This window comes from Chelonoidis abingdonii, chromosome 10 (assembly GCF_003597395.2).
Source record: "Chelonoidis abingdonii isolate Lonesome George chromosome 10, CheloAbing_2.0, whole genome shotgun sequence".
NCBI lineage: Eukaryota > Metazoa > Chordata > Testudines > Testudinidae > Chelonoidis > Chelonoidis abingdonii.
In genome coordinates, this window is record NC_133778.1 from 59,308,203 (window position 1) to 59,325,828 (window position 17,626).

The window sequence follows — 17,626 nt, forward strand, 5'->3', positions numbered from 1 at the left end:
CAGGTCCTACTCTTTCAAATGGTTGCCCAATGCCTTCAAATGCCCACCAACTTCCCTGCAAGAATCATATTTGATTTTGACCCAAAGACATCACAACTGAAGAGACCCTCTGGAAGGCCTAAAACATGATGGCTGAATGGCATCAATAGACACCTTTTCCTCACAGACATACCTACCCCATAAGCTCCAGATTTGGAACAGGACAGGACATCATGTAGGCACAAAATGTGTTTGTTGATCTCTGTGTTGTCCAAGTGAAAGTATGAGAACTAATCAACCAATTAACCTGTAAATTCTTGGATTTACAAAATAAACATTTGTAGTCTGTCTGCCTCTAATGCAGGCAAGGGTCCCATGAAGAAAGGAATAAAATAACATAAAATAAAATAGGTTATTTGAAGAAAGCTTGTCGTCTCTAGAACTTAATGCTTTACTTTTAAAATTGCTAAATAAAATAAGGAAAATAAAACCCTACAAAGGTGTTTATTTAAATTAACATGTAGTGAACCACAGAGCAAGGAAAGTCAGAGTTCAGCCTAAAATGCCTTTCTTAACTCTCCAGGGGAGTTCTGCCTTGATACGAGTTCAAGGTTTCAATGACTTTGTACAGGGTGTAAATCAGGGCAGAATTTGATCCTTCTTGACTGGGGACCTAATACAAAGCCTACTGAAGTCAATAGAAAGACTGCTATTGGTTTCACTGGATTTTGCACTAGGTCTCATTCTACCTGAGAGAACTTCTTTTTGGTTTAGCCTAAAATTTGGGGCAAGAATGAAAACTGTTTCTTTTTGTGATCTGGTCTGTTTTCACTGATGGTAAAATTTTCTTGTTTGTGTTTTTCCTGTGCTGTTCTTCTGGCACCTATCTCAAGTTCAGGAAATTCAACATATGTGGAAACCATCACTGGCACTGTCATAAACAGATAGTTAAGAGTTAATGCCTCTTTTACCTGTAAAGGGTTAAGAAGTTCACCTAGCCTATCTGACACCTGACCAGAGGAACCAATGGGGGAACAAGATGTTTCAAAAGGAAGGAGGGAAGTTTTCCTTTGTTTAGAGTTTCAGTTTCAGCCAGAGTGAAAAAGATCAAGGAACCAGCCTCTTATCAGAGTAGTAATTTTTAGAAAGGGATAAATAGATTTATGTTTATTTTCTTTGTAACTTGTCTTGGTACCATTAAGGGAATTATCAAAATTGGGTATTCTTGTGTGTATTAAGATTTTGCCCAGGGGAACATCCTCTGTGTTTTGAATCTGTTGTCTGTGAGAGTAGCTGTATGCTAATCTCTCCCAGAGGGTTTTCTTTTACCTTTCTTTTCTTTAATTAAAAGCCTTTTTCTTAATACCTGATTGATTTTTTCCTTGTTTTTGGATCCAAGGGGATTGGATCTGGACTCACCAGGAACTGGTGGGGGAAAGGATGATTAAATTCTCCTTGTGCTAAGATCCAAGGGGTTGGATCGGTGTTCACCAGGGACTTGGTGAGGGAGTCTCTCAAGGCTATCAGGGAGAGGAGGGTTTTGTGGGGAAAGAGGGTGTTCCAGACACTGAGAAATCTGGATGGTGGCAGCAAGACCAGATCTAAGCTGGTACTTAAGCTTAGAGCTTCTCATGCAGGTCCACCACATCTGTACCCTAAAGTTCAGAGTGGGGAAGGAACCTTGACGAGCACTCAGACTTGAGACTTTTTTTTTTCAGGAAAATAATTGTAATGATTTTGCATATGGTCAGATAATACTCAGACAGAAATGGGCTTTAGATAGTGATTTGAAGAAGAGAAAGGAGGTATTTGGCATTGCTAAATAGTTGCCTGTTCCAAGTGCAGAAGGTGGCATGAGGACAGTAGAATGAGGAGACTGAGAAAGCTATTAGAAGAGAGTAAGAGAAACAAAAGAAGGAGTAGAAAGAATGAGAGCAGGGATGTGTGAATAAAAACATTTTTCAGTCAGTTGGTTAATTCTCAATATTCAAATTCTATTTACTAGAAAATGTAAGGGTATTTTTGTTTAAAACTTTACGTGTACTATAGTGATGATATTAGATGTGGACTCACTCCGGCAGAAAATTATGTGTAGTATGCAAACAAGTCATAGATAGATTAAGTCACCATGTGTTTTCAGTCACTGTCAGCCAGTGGAATTCAACTGCCAATTTATTTTTGCCTTTTTCCAGCAGTCTCAGCTGGCTACTCAGCTGGTCAGCACTATTCATTTCAAGGCTCTGTACACCTTTATGGGAACAGTCCAAACAATCCAAATCCAGTTTGTAAAGTAGTCATCCTCTGGTAATATTAGCTATTATTTGTGTAGAATAAGACAAATATTTTAGGAAAAATGTATGTTGGAAAGTTGCTTAATCCATACTTATTTTGCAAATGACATGTATATGTTAATTTCATTCAGATGTAATTTTAAATAGACATACACATAATCAACCTTGCCTCTAGTTCCCTATCTCAGAGAACAGTGCCATTTCAAGTCATCTTAAGGGAAGGCTTATTGTTTAAGGTCCAAATGTGGGCTAGTTATTGGAAAGACAAAATAAATTCAGGAACAGACTAGGGACAGGGATCAAACAAAAGAAACTGCAGCCAAAAAAATGTAATTCTCCTATTACAAAAGAAATAGGGAAATCACACAGAGAACATTTGAAAAATATACAGATTGTGGCAAGGGACAATTTTTCAGCAGCAAGTCAGTCCATTAATTTTGCATGATTAAAAAGCTATAGAAAAGACCCTCTAATTATTATGAGAAATATGTTTTTGTTTTTAAAATAATAAAACCTCTCTCACTAATAGTTGCATTACTATGAGTCATAATGTCATGTGCCAGTCACATTCAGTTCTCTCCCAAAATATAACTGTCACACCCTGATGGAGGGCTTAGCAGCTACAAAATTAAAATAGAACACCCTAAGAGAAAATTCAGTCCTCAAACAAAACTGTTGACTCTTTTCTCCAAGACAAATAGACCCCCACTAATAATGATTATATGGATTAAGGCTGACTTCAACTAACAATTTGTAAAGACCCCAAGTGTTAAACTGTAGCCAGATTTCTTTCTCGTGGATATTCCTAATTACTTTAAACTGGTCCCCAAACTGAATTTTCTCTATCCATTTGGAGCTTATTTTACAGTCCCCCTTCAGCACTCAGATAGACTTGAATTGTGGAAAATATCTACAGATTTTGAAAGAATCAAATCATTTAGACTGCAGTCTACCAACCCATTTCTTATTTTTCCCCAGGAAGAGAAAAAACCTGTCACAATTCATTAAAATACCCTGTGTTAAAAAGCAAAATTTTCTAGACACTTCATCCAATTTGGGGTGAGGCTGGTTTGGGGTTTTTGTTTGTTTCTTTCTGCAAATCTGAGTCCTACAAGAAATAATTAATACAATGGCTGTTTCTACCATGTTGCTTCTGCTAGGTTTCAAGTCTTTAGTACTATGACTCTTGTTTTGTCCAGATGGCATATACTTAATATTGTTCCAGCAGTAGATTTCTATGAAAGAGTTCAGTAGTAATGAAATATATTATATTCACTGTTTGTCCAACGTTACATGCCGATAGCAAATAAATTATTAAAACAGAATGTATTCACATTGATTGCTGTGAAGGTTATACATGCATCAGTAAATCAAAACAAGCTCTCAAAAGATAGAAAATCAATTTATGTGACAGATAGGAAAAGCATGGATGTTGAAATCTCTCTCAGACATTTAGGTGTTTTTGAAAAATGATTTAATATAACAGAAGTATTTTTAAAACATGTTGCTTTGACTGAACATAACTAATGTGCAAAATTGGAGGCCTGAACAGAGTGATAATATACCTAGACAATAATAAAGCTTATAGTAGTTTTTGATAGAGTATTGAATAACAATTTTATTTTATTATTGTGCTGAAAATGCAAAGCTTTTCACTATGTACTTAGTGTCATAAATAAATTCCCAGTCGCAGCATTTACTGCAAACGGTGTTGATTTTTTCTTCCACATACGAGTTGTGGTCTAGGAATAATCAAAACTAAGCCTTACCCTCTAGTAAAATTTTGTTATAAACTTTTTTTTTTTACAGAATTATTACCCAAATGCCAACGGATGAATTGCCAATACAAATGTAGTATTTCAAGGAATGGCACCAGCTGTTACTGTGAGGATGGATATGAAGTAGGCGATGATGGAAGAAACTGCAACGGTAACTAGGAAATGTCACCTTTTCTAAGAATACGGCCCCAGTCTTGCAAGAAGCTACCTGAAGGTGAACAGTGGCATCTTGGCAGAGCTTCTTGCAGGATCTCAGCCTAAATTTGGTTTTAGAATGGTTTAAACAGATGGTTAAACTATATTTACACAAAACATGGCATGTAAGGTAATTAGGTACAGTGCTAGTGCTCGGGACAATGCAAAGGATCCTAGTGAGTTCTCACATTTGCTACTGCTGTTTGGCTAGAATCACATTCATACTTGATGTGCCAGGTGTATCTTCTTAATGGAAGTAGCATCTTTTTAGAAATTTACAATAACTTGTGAAGCACAGCAAAATTTACAGAAAGACCTGAAGGTCCCTCTCTGCTGTTTACATCAGAGACAAATGTTTCTTTATGGGTGGAAGCTGTGATTCCATCTGAACCAAGTACTGTATATAGCAGTCCAGTCAGGATCTTGAGAATGAGATCAAGGATAGGACTGCTTGCCTCTCCCCTCCTCTCCCCCATCCCCTTGCCCAGTGCTCACACTCATGACTCATAGTCAGCCAATGAAACAGAATGAACTTTGTGCATCAGGTAGTGAAGATGGACCAGCATTTCAAAAGACCACTTGTGTAATCTCACAGCAATCTAAACTGAGTCGTGGCCCCACCAGCACTCCAATCCAGAAGGATGACAGTCAGGACATCCCTGCTGATCCTTTCTACCCTCCTGTGCCTACAATGTGAGGAGAAAAAGTATTAACATCTATCTAGGACTGCTTAGACAGGCCTGAAGCTTATTTGCATGAGCTGCCTCCTTTCTAAGCATCTCTGAGTTCCCTCTCCCAACGTTCTTGAAACCTTGTGAGCTATTTGGGGATATGATACCCCTTACAGCCATGTAAACCTGGGTCAGAGTTTGATCCATGGAAAAAAAAAACCTCAATCATATCGCTTAGTTTTGCACTTGCCTTTTAATAGGTTTTCTGCCTGTGAAGTTTAGATTGAAATTGATATTCCTTTTCTATTTCAGCAATATATGAATTTCTATTTCCCAACAATTTTTTTCTCTTCAAAAGTAGATAGGGTTTTCCCATCTCTTTATTAATGTACTCGCTGGCTATCATTCCTCCTCCCCACTTTAACAGAATTATTCTGCATAAATGTAATTTCTTATATGTGTGTCTTCTGATCTCTGGGTTTGTGTTTTGTAATATTTGAAAAAAATAGATACAATAATTTCAGTAGCAAGTTGTTGGGACTTTTTTCTTTAATATGGTTTTTGGCTAGATTCTCAGCTACTGTAAATTTGCATATCTTGGTTATCTCTGATAGAACTATGCCAATTTACATTAGCTGAGAATTCAACCCTGTATCTTTATTTCTTTCCTTGGACATTTGAGTTGTTTGCAGTTTTTTATATCATTGTTGAGAGTTTTAGGTAGAAGCTGACGACTAAAGAGCTTAAACCATTTAACATAGTTTCCTAACATGAATGAGTTGACATGCATATTCAGTTATTTCCTCTTTTGAAACGCTGCTTCGTTCATAGTCAATGGTGATTTTAAATGCTTACATATAATACAGTTGGAAGTGGTATCTGGTGGCATCAATAACCCAAGTGGTTCCCCAATTGTTATGTTACTCATTGATCATTTGAAGGCCTTTAATTTTGAAGCTGGATAGCAGCTAGCCTTGCAACATTAACTACTGGCCTTCTGTTTGGTCAATGGCATACTTTCATCAGCAGACAGCTCAGATAAGACTGCGTCTGAAAACAATGCAAAAAAATAAAAATCTATCTATAGAGGTTTACCCTTGCTTTTATAATGTTGTTTAGGAGATGAATTTTGCACTCCCCTCCTGCCCCCCAAGATTTTACTCTTAAATGAAGGTTCTTACTTACATATTATTTCAATGTATCTTTTAGATTTAGATGAATGTAATGTGTATGGGACCTGTAGCCAAACCTGTATAAATACAGATGGATCATATGCATGTAGTTGTGTGGAGGGTTATGTACTTCAGCCTGACAACAGATCTTGCAAAGCCAAAAATGGTAAGTTGAATTTTATTTTCATATATTATAAGAATAATTTCTTAAAGTTCTCTGGGTCTGCCTTTCTCCCTGGTAAACAGGGTAGATATTTGTCTACATAATAGAGTTGGATTTTCCTTTAATACAGTGATCCATTGCTAGAAATCTAAAAAAAAAAATCAATTGTCATGGATTATTACAAAACACTTTTGAAGGAGGATTCTGATTACCTAGAAACCTTTCTGAAGGGGTAAATATAGTTATGCAAGTTACTTTATTCAGCCAAGATTAGTGGAGCTGCCAATTGCCTCTTTAATCTCAATACATACAATTTTCACATAAACCCCACCTCCCTGAGACAACCTGGGTGTCAGAAGAAATTATCACGAGATAATTATACCCTTGGGATATTAGAGACATGAGCCTCTGCCTTGCTCCATGCAACAGCCCAGGGAATTGATTTGAAGATCTTCATAATCACATTATGCCTTATTGGTTAATTAATGCATATTTTCATTACCAATAATAAATTAAGCAGTTAAGGGAATTAGTGAATTCTGTTTAATGAAGACAAATTGAACAAAGTATTTCCCTAGTCAGTGTATTGACTCAGCAACCTATTCTTATTTTCTTCTACAATTTGTTCAACATATATAATGACCAAATCCTATTATAAAGGTATATTTTTATGTCAATATGTGGAAATCCAGAGGAAACAAATGTGTATTTTTCTATGTCAGTTGGCAGACTTGTGGCAGGTGCTGTGTTTTTGAAGCTAAAACTAGTTAACACTTTGGCAAAGAAACTACATACTTGTGTTCTTATTTTAGTACCACTGAGAGTTACAATTTAAAATATTGATGAGCTCAGAAAGTAAGACTTGAAACTCAAGTTTTGTATTGATCCACATAGCATGGTTATAGATTAAAAAAATAGATAATCTGATACAAGCAATTCCGTACAGAGAAAAACTATTTTAATATTCTTCTCAACTCTCTCTATAAAAAAAAATGTTATTTCAATGGGACATAACAGGAGTTGCATCTGATACTGTAAAAACAATTCAGGACTGGGGAAGGTGGATGGCTCCAGAACTGATAGTTAGATGAGTCTTTGACCTATAGGATAAATACAGCCCAGTATGTAATGATTGACGACGGTAGCCATCTGTCAGTATTTCAGTAGCTCATGTGAAATATGCTGGTGCACTCAGCGACTTCCTCATAGAGAAATGCTTCTCTGTCTCTCTCTTTCATAGTTTACAGCAATTTTTACCCTTACTGGCAGACTCAGCAAGAAACCAGTTTTCAATGAACACAGAGACCTGTATAAGATAGTTCAAGTGAAGGCTGAGATAGTGTGAGGAAATGCATACTGCTGCTGACCTTGTTGCACTTGTTCTTTCAACAAGCAGAGCAGGATTTTCAAACACACTTCCATTGTGTGGGCTACATCTTAATAGAAAGAAATTGTCTCACATGCTTTCCTGTTTGCAATTGCATGAACCACCTACTCTTGACTGACTATACAACATCTCTTTGGCAATTGCAGCAATTAGTTACATTGGAAAGTAATATTAGGAAGCTATTTGATGTATTTTTAGCTTCCTTTATACTGTTTAGCAGGTGGAAACAAGGAAAGTTGCAGTCATTATTCATTATTAATCGTATTTATTACAATAGTGCATAAGGGCCAACCAAGAATGGGGCCTCATTTTGCTAAGCACTAGACAAATGCAGAATAGTAGACAGTTTCAGCCCTGAAGAACTTACAACTAAATAGACCAGACAGACACCATGAGGGAAGGGGTATAACACATAAATAGAATGAACAATGTGGTAGCAGCAAACAGCGTGTTAGCTCCACAATTTTTTTGTGAGGTAGGTTATTTAGGAGGGAAGAAGCTGAAGCAAAGAGGGGTAAGGAAACAGGTTTTGGGTGAAGTGTGGAGAGAACGTGATGGAGGGAGCAAACAGTTAATCAGCATAGGGCAGAGAGAGTCCTTTCAAAAATGTAAACAATTCTGTTAATGTCCACACGTCTCAGCTTTGGCTGCTTCTGGTCCTATGGCCTGGAGTCTCTGTCTGGCTCCTGTCTGCAGTATTCTTCTAAGGCCACATGGGAGGTAGGCGGTGGGCGGATGACGGGAAAGGGAGGCACTACCTGTGTCTTAGTGCCTCCAAAGAAGAGGGAGCTATGTGCCCTGTTAGCTGTCTATGGGCTGCTAAGTGCTCTAGGGGCCACAGCCAAATTCAGTCTCCAGTGCACAAATCTGTCACCTTTCACAAATCTTGACTTTAAAACAGACTGCAAAACAGGAATACAATAAAAACAGTGGGCTGGATTTGGATTCACTTATCTGTGTTTTATAACTCCATTTGATTAATGTAGTAACTCCGGATTTTCTGTAAATGAGTGCAGAATTTGACACACAATCTTTGGGGCAGGAATTTATTAAGGGACAAATCTGCCACTGCTTCTGCAGTTGTGCTGTTCTGCTGCCCGAAGGTTGGGGAAGGAGTCGAATTCTGAGCAACTGCTCTGATATCTGTACCTACTATGAAGCCGCAGACTCAGTTTTGCAAAGATCGGTTCCCAAAGCTGCCAGATGCAGGAGGAGCTGACAGTGGGTCTGTCATTAGAGTGAAGCCAAAGGAGCTGCTTCTTCAAGGATCCATCCATCTCCTCCCATCATGAAAGGGTACAGTGGGGCCAAACTGCAGTAGTGGCAGCAGAGTGTCCAGAAGTAGATAATTCCATTGCTGCTACCCTAATACTGACAGTACTTGGGCTGTGTGCTGCTATGTACTATTTAAGCCTAAATGTTCAGCATCTTGATGAATTATATCATATTGTTACCTCAAGAAACATAAATATGATGCTAAGTTGTTCAGTTCATTTAAATATGTCTGGAGCTGGTCACTTCTGTGTACATAGAATCATAGAAGATTAGGGTTGGAAGAGACCTCAGATGGTCCTAGTCCCAACCCCCTGCTCAAAGGAGGACCAACACCAACTAAATCATCCCAGCTAGGGCTTTGTCAAGCAAAGTCTTGAAACCCTCTAAGGATGGAGATTCTACCACCTCCCTAGTTAACCCATTCCAGTGCTTCACCACCCTCCTTTTTGGAAGCCTCCTTCAGGTAGTTGAAGGCTGCTATCAAATCCCCTCTCACTTTTCTCTTCTGCAGACTAAATAACCCCAGTTCACTCAGCCTCTCTTCATAAATCATGTGCCCCAGACCCCTATTCATTTCTGTTGCCCTCTACTGGACTCTCTCCAATTTGTCCACATCCCTTCTGTAGTAGGGGAACCAAAACTGGATGCAATACTCCAGGTGTTGCCACACCAGTGGCAAATAGAGGGGAATAATCACTTCTCTTGATCTGCTGGCAATGCTCCTACTAATACAGCCCAATATGCTGTTGGCCTTCTTGAAAACAAGGGCACACTGCTGACTCATCCAGCTTCTCGTCCACTGTAATCCCCAGGTCCTTTTCTGCAGAACTGCTGCTTAGCCTGTCGGTCCCCAGCCTGTAGCGGTGCATGGGATTCTTCCTTCCTAAGTGCAGGACTCTGCACTTGTCCATGTTGAAACTCATCAGGTTTCTTTTGGCCCAATCCTCCAATTTGTCTAGGTCATTCTGGACCATATCCCTGCCCTCCAGCATATCTACCTCACCCCCCAGCTCAGTGTCATCTGCGAACTTGCTAAGGATGCAATTCATCCCATCATCCAGATAATTAATAAAGACGTTGAACAAAACTGGCTCCAGGACCGATCCCTGCATCACTCCACTTGATACCAGCTGCCAACTAGACATCAAGCCGTTGATCACTACCTGTTGAGGCCAACAATCTAGCCAGCTTTCTATTCACCTTATAGTCCATTCATCCCATCCATACTTCTTTAACTTGCTTGCAAGAATACTGTGGGAGACCATACCAGAAGCTTTGCTAAAGTCAAGATATATCACATCTACTGCTTTCCCCATATCTAGAGAGCTAGCTATCCCATTATAGAGGGACATCAGGTTGATCAGGCATGACTTGTCCTTGGTGAATCCATGTTGACTATTCCTGATCACTTCCTCTCCTCCAAGTGCTTCAAAATGGATCCTTGAGGACCTGTTCCGTGATTTTGCCAGGGACTGAAGTGAGGCTGACTGGTCTGCAGTTTGCTGGTTCTCTGTCTTTCCTTTTTTAAATATGGGCACTATATTTGCCTTTTACCAATCATCTGGGACCACCTCCGATCACCACAAATTTTCAGAGATAAAGGTGAATGGTTGTGCAATCACATCAGTCAACTCCCTCAGCACCCTTGGATTCATTAGATCTAGACCCATGAACTTGTGCTTGTGCAGTTTTTCTAAATAATCCCTAACCTGTTCTTTCACCACTGATGGCTGTTCACCTCCTCCCCATACTGTGTTTCCCAACCTGATAGCTTTCTTTGACAGGGTAACAAGCCTTGTGGATAGGGGGAAGTGGTAGATGTGGGGCACATGACTTATGAGGAGAGGGAAGTGTGTTTGTTTAGTCTGCAGAAGAGAAGAGTAAGGGGGGATTTGATAGCAGCCTTCAACTACCTGAAGGGGGGTTCCAAAGAGGATAGAGCTCAGCTGATCTCAGTGGTGGCAGATGACAGAACAAGGAGCAATGGTCTCAAGTTGCAGTGGGGGAGGTCTAGGTTGGATATTAGGAATCATAGGATAATAGGAATCTATTTCACTAGGAGGGTGGTGAAGCCTGGAATGGGTTACATACGAAGGTGGGAAAATCTCCATCCTTAGAAGTTTTGCCCAGCTTGACAAAACCCTAGCTGGGATGATTTAGTTGGTGTTGGTCCTGCTTTGAGCAGGGGTTTGGACTAGATCACCTCCTGAAGTCTCTTCCAACCCTAATCTTCTATGTTTCTATGTGGCATATCTTGACTTTAGTAAAGCTTTCGATACAGTTTCACATGGGGAATTGGGGAAAGGGATTTTGTTCCAAGTGTTCCCTCATTCACAAAAAGAAGGAAGAATGGAGACCCATCTTAGATCTTAGACAACTAAATCTGCACATCAAGGTTCAGAATGGTCATTCTGACATGAATAATTCTTTCACTGACCAAAGGTAAGTGGTTCACAGCTATTGATATGAAGGATGTCAGTTTCAGCACAGCCATCCACCCTGCACACAAAAGATTCCTGAGATTCACAGCAGGTCTGAACCACTACCAATACAGAGTGCTCCCTGTTTAGCCTTGCAGCAGTGCCAAGGGTATTCACAAAGGTGCTATCAGTTGTGGCAGCCAACTTCTACCACCATGGATCATCAGTTACATCAATAACAACTGGTTACTACTGGGATGATCTTGTCAGGCAATACTGTCAGCAGCCTTATCCCTGATCAATCTTCTGTACCCATTAGGACTTCGCTTAAACACAGAAAAGTCCATTTTAATTCCCACATGAACTATATAATTGATCAGAGCAACTCGGGACTCTATCAGTACCAAAGCATACCTTCCTTTTGAAGAGATTACTACCCATAAAGAGCTTATCACTCAACTTCAACAAATGCCAGCCTCCTCATGTCTTATTTTTTTGGGTCATAGGGCTTATTGCACTTATGTGACACCCTTCCCGAGACTTCACCATCCTTGCCTGTAAGCTTCTGTAGCGCAGCTGGACCGGGGCTCAACCCTCCTGGAGGGCGGAGGGGAGCCACACCGGCTCACCGCACTCCGTCGGTCCAGGTACTGTCCTTTGCTGCGGGGCTGAGTGAACCAACAGCAGTTAGTAAGTGGCTCAGGCCCTCTGGTGCAGGGCTGAGCAAATGACTGGTCTCTAGACACCCAGGCCCTGGGTCTGGGCGAGGCAACACACAGTCTAAGCTCAGGCTTTTCAGCAGGGGCTGAGCGAATAAGGTAACAGTATATATAAGCCCAAGCCCTTGGGCAGGGCGGGGCAGCACACAGTCTAAGCTCAGGCCTTTCAGCAGGGGCTGAGCAAATAACCACCTTGAATGGCCTCCTCGGGCCAGGGGAAGGGAGAGTCTGCCACCCTTAAAGGGGTGGCAGGGGGAACGCAGGCCCTCCCACTCCATTGCATGCCAGCCCGGGGCCCTAGCAGCGGTCAATGCCGCTGACAGTCAGTGGGGGATCCTGACCAAAACACAATGTCATTGGCTCAGGTGAGTCTGCAGCCTGACAGAACTCGGCTGCCCCCGGGGCACTTCCAACCTCCCACTCGCTGGGTACTTGCCCTCTGCCAGCGTCGTCCAGGGGTCCCAAACCATGGGTTCTTCAGGGTGTCCGGCGTCGGGAGGTCCAGTCCACTCCTCGGGATACCGGGCGTTGGGATGTCTGGTCCACTCCTCGGGGTACTGGGTGTCGGGAGGTCCGGTCCACTCTTCGGGGTACCGGGTGTCGGGAGGTCCGGACAGCTCCTCCACCCACCGAGGGTCAGGAAGCTCAGTCAGCTCCTCGGCTACTGGGCCCAGGGGAGGTCAGGCCAGTACCCCTCCGGATACCGGACACGGGGTAGGGCGGGCCCAGCGGGAGCTCGGGCCCCAGCATCTGCCTTCTCCAGCACCCTTCTCCTAACTGAGCGCTGGGGCCTGGCTTTTGTACTTCCTGTCCCGCCTCTTGACTTCCAGGGGGCGGGGACAGGCGGCGGTGGCCTTGGACTTCCTGTCCCGCCCCTTGACTTCTGCCTTTTCTGGCCTATTCCTCTCAGGAGTGCGGGGGAGTGGGGCCCCCTCGCTACAGCTTCTCTGTGGATGGTGTACATATATAGCAATTCATAACTGACACTGCCTTACCACAATGATGCTCCCTTCTAGACAAGCTGTCATAAGCATAATTCCTAATTCTGAACCTTAGAGTCCAAAATGTGGGTGCCTGCATGAAACCTCCAAGCTTAATTACCAGCTTGGATCTGATAGCGCTGCCACCAGCCAAAAATTTCCAGTGTTTGGCTCACTCTGGTCTCCCCAAAACCTTCCCTGGGGGACCCCAAGACTCAGATGCCCTGAGTCTTACCACAAAGGGAAATAACCCCCCTCCCTTTTCTTCTCTTTACTTCCTCCCCAGGCTTCTATTCCGTGGTTATCCTGGAAATTACTGCACTTAAACTCCTGATTACAAAACAAGAGAGGGCAATTTACCTTCCCCCCCTTCTTTTTCCCTCCTCCCAGTCTTTCCCTGAGAGAGACTATAATCCTGGCACAGGGATTTCTATCCCCTAGAGCCTCACCTAGAAAAAAAATCCAACAGTTTAAAAGAAAAGCTTTATATAAAAAGAAAGAAAAGACATAAAAATGCTCTCTGTATCAAGATAACAAATATACAGGGTCAATTGCTTTAAAGAAAAAATATGAATAAACAGCCTTATTCAAAAAGAATACAATTAAACATCCAGCAACTACACACATGAAATACTAAAAAAACAATAAAAGCCTATTGTTTCTACCTTTGTACTCACAACTTGGAACTGAAGATTAGAAGCTTGAAGATAGAAAGATCCCTCTCATAGCCGAGAGACAGACAGAGACACAGACAAAGGGACACACCCCAAACATTCCCTCCGTGAGCTTTTAAAAATCTTGTTTCCTGATTGGTCCTCTGGTCAGTGTTTGGTTCCCTTTGTTAACCCTTACAGGTGAAAGAAATGTTAACCGTAGCTATCTGTTTATGACACAAACACATGAACAAGGAGCAGGGACTCCCAAGATTGTTAGTAGTCCACAAGGTCTGCAAGTGCTTTTACCATTTTATACAAGCTGGCTTGTTCAAGTGACAGTGAGACAACATGGCAATAGTGTTCTCATCAACATAGTAGAGCAAGGTCTATCCCTTTTGTATATGAGCTGTCAAACTTGGAATTATTCGGCAGTCACTCTTTTGGTAGTACCACCCCCTGGAATACACAACATGGCTGGCAGACACCTCATACTTCTCAGAATCATGATGGAGCTCCACAATTTGGTTTACAGATCTTTTTGCAAAGGAGACCACCCTTTGGGACCTCTTCATGCCCAGATACAGGAAATTCACAATCATACTGGTCCACGATGGCTGTCATAAGTAGATAGTAAGGTAAGGGTTAATTTTCTTTTACCTGAAAGGAGGAACAAAGGGAACCAACACCTGACCAGAGGACAATCAGAGAACTGGATTTTTTTAAAATCAGGGCAGGAACTGTTGTACTCTGGGTCTTTGTGTTTCTCCCAGCTATGAGGAAACAGTTTTCTGCTAACTCCTATTTCTTTCTAAACATTTTCCTACAAAGTGTAAGTACAAAGAGCAACAAGGCAAATAGGCTGTTATATGCTTTGTGTTGTATTTACATGTGTGTTGTACTGTGCGTGGACTGGTTTAATTGGGCTATTTTTAAATCAGACTGTTTATTCATATTTCTTATAAGCAAGAGCCTGTATTGAGTTTCTTAAGCAGTATTATTGTTCTGTATTTTCTTTTCTTTTATTATAAATTTTTCTTTTTACAACTTGTGGAAGTTTCTTTCTAGTGAGCAAAGGGGAAAGGAATTTTGTGCCCAAGAGCTCTGTACATCTGTGACAGGCTAAGGGGGGGGGAAAGGGAAAAGCCCCAAACTCTGTGTCTCACCTTCCTATTGTCCCAGGGCGGGAAAAGGCTACAGGACAAAGGGAGGGGAATCTCTTGTGTGAGCTGACTAGGTGAATGCATAGCCTCGGGAAGCTAGATTGCCTCTCTGGTTGTATTCAAGGAGTGAAGTATAGCATCGCACCGGCTAACCCAGGAAAGGGGGGGAAGCTGGGGGATGAGATAGGGGACCAGGGGTCTGGGTCTTGGGGGGTTCTCCAGGAAAGTCTGGGGGACCAGAGCGGGCAGGCGCTATATTCCTGTCTTGGGGCAGCGAGATAGAATCCAAGCTGGGTATAAGCTTGGGGAAGGTTCACAGTAAAACACTCACGATGTTGAACTCTAAGTCCAGATTTGAGACAGACGTTCATTACATGGTGAGTCTAAGAAGCTAAGTCTAAGTCAAGCATTTGGATACAGCCTTCTCTGACCTATTGACCCAGCAAAGGCGAGATTAGGCATCCCAGTCTGGCTTCCCTCCACCTGGTATTTAGATGGGCATCAAACTTAGAAAAGACATGTTCACAGGTGATGCAGTCAGTCCTTAGTAACAGCAGAAAGAGTCCACCAAGAAAGTGCTACATGGCAAAATTGGTGTCGGTGTCTTCAATATTCCTCCAATATTCTATCTCTCTCATTTTAGAATATCTTCTTTCCTTAAAGACCAATGTCTTTAGCTCCTTTGTGTGCACCTAGCTGTTATCCAGCATCTGTCATCTCCATTATTAGTCACTCCCCTTCACCCACTCTGTCATAGTCTTATTTTCAGAAATTCCTTATTAGACCTTTCCTCCTGTGACAAAACCTACCCTGTCCTGGGACCCAGGGCCGGTGCACCATTTAGTGCGACCTAGGCAATCGCCTAGGCGCTGGGATTGGGGGGCGCCATTTTCTTCCGCGCAACCGCGGCGGCCAGATCTTTGGCTGTCCCGTTGCCTCTGGCATTTAAGGCGGAGGAGCTGGGGCAGGGGAACGTGGGAGGGCTGCCTGCAGCAAGGAAGGGGGGGCGGCACGCAGGGGACTCCCTGCCCCAGTCACCCCTGCCCTGCCTCCTTCCGAACATACCATGGCTGCTTCACGTTTCCCGCCTCCCAGGCTCGCAGCACCTAAAGCTGATTGGCGCGGCAAGCTTGGAGCGAAGAGTGAAACATCCACGGCGTGCTCGGGTGCTTGTGCGCGGAGCAGGGGAGCTGGTGCAGGGGATGCCTCAAGGCAGAGGGTGGGGAGCTGCCGTGGGGAGGGGGGACGCTTTGGGTGGGACGGGGGAGCTGCCGCTGGGGGGGGACACCTCGGCGGGGGCACCGGGGGGGCGCAAGGTAGAAGTTTCGCCTAGGGCGCGAAACATCCTTGCACCAGCCCTGCTGGGACCTGTGGTGATAATTGGGCCTACAAATTTACTCTGTGAGCTTAAGTGTAAAAAATATGTGAAAGTTCATAAGATGTCACAATAACTTATAATAACAATTGATGGGCAAAGCTATGAAAGGTAAGAAAACAAGCCAGAAAGACTAACTTCTTCTAAACAAAAAGACCTATTGGTTTAACTCAAGGACTATGCTAAGATTATGCTTGGTAAATAAGAAATTGTGGGTCCAGAAATTAATGAACCAAAGTTGGTATGTCAAATATTAAGCCTAAAATTATGAGAGTATGTGCTATTCCACCCATTACTCCTTTTTTGGGTCCTTTAAGAGATTTTGTCAGGAAAAACTGGCTACTGACGTGAGCTTCACCATCATGGCTTCCATGCCCAGTTTCCTTAGACTCTGGACCATCTTCAACCTAATCCTGACCAGACCAGGCTAGAGAACTGGAGCCAGATGACATCACCACCTCCACTGATTCCAGCTAAATCCTAACCAACACTTAGTCCTCACAGCATTAAGTAGAGCTTCATTAAAACCCTAGTCTCATGCTTCTTAGCTCACCTGTCTTTCTAATGGCCATCACCTAGGCTAGGAGAATGGGTGAACTGGGGGCCCTTATGGGTGATTCACAATACACAATCATCCATAGGAACAAAGTTTCACTGAGATTACATTGAAATTTACTTCTAAAGTAATCTTATATTTTCATCTGAATTGGACAATTCACTTTCCTCTCTTCTTCCCAAAGCTGCACATTACCAACAAAGACAGGAAGCTTCATTGTTTGAATGTCTATTGAGAGTTCACATTCTACCTATGTAGAACCAAATCTTTTGGAAATCATTTAGACCATTGGTATCCTTGTGGAATGGATGAGAGGGGAAGAGATGTCTTCCCAGATACTTTCAAAATGGATTTCAGGCTGCATTCTGTTGGGTTATGAGTTAGCAGGGATGCCTTCTCCACAGGGGGTGAGGGCCCACTCAGCTAGAGCTTATGCTTCATCAGGAGTTTCACCTCGAGACAACTTTCTCACTAATATCTGTAAAGCAGCTACATGGGGCTCTGTTCAGACCTTTACAAGACATTAAGACCTGGAACATGCTTCTGCAGCAGATCCATCTTTCAGCACAACTGTCCTCCAGTCATTGGTAACACAGAGTTCCTCACACCCACCTCCTCAATGAATACTGCTTGTCAGTCACCATCACTCAAAGAAGAAAGAGAGGTTACTTACCTTATACAGTAAATTGAGTTATTCAAGATATGTGGTCCTTATCTTTATTCTGCTACCCACCTCCTTCCGCTCTACTATAGAGCATTATCCTGGACAATCTGTGGTAAAAACGGAAATGGAGAGATGATCGGCCCAAATTGCTCCTTACATCCTCTGGTTCAGAACATGAGGAGGAG

The 17,626-nt window shown here is 42.4% G+C and overlaps 1 protein-coding gene across 1 annotated transcript in view; it reads left to right on the plus strand.

Annotated features, from left to right (window-relative positions):
- LRP1B (LDL receptor related protein 1B) overlaps positions 1 to 17,626 on the plus strand; it is a 1,355,016-nt gene that overhangs the window by 599,030 nt on the left and 738,360 nt on the right. The window contains 2 exon segments of the mRNA XM_075069829.1: positions 4,080 to 4,199; positions 6,124 to 6,252. Of these exon segments, the coding sequence (XP_074925930.1) occupies positions 4,080 to 4,199; positions 6,124 to 6,252 (249 nt within the window).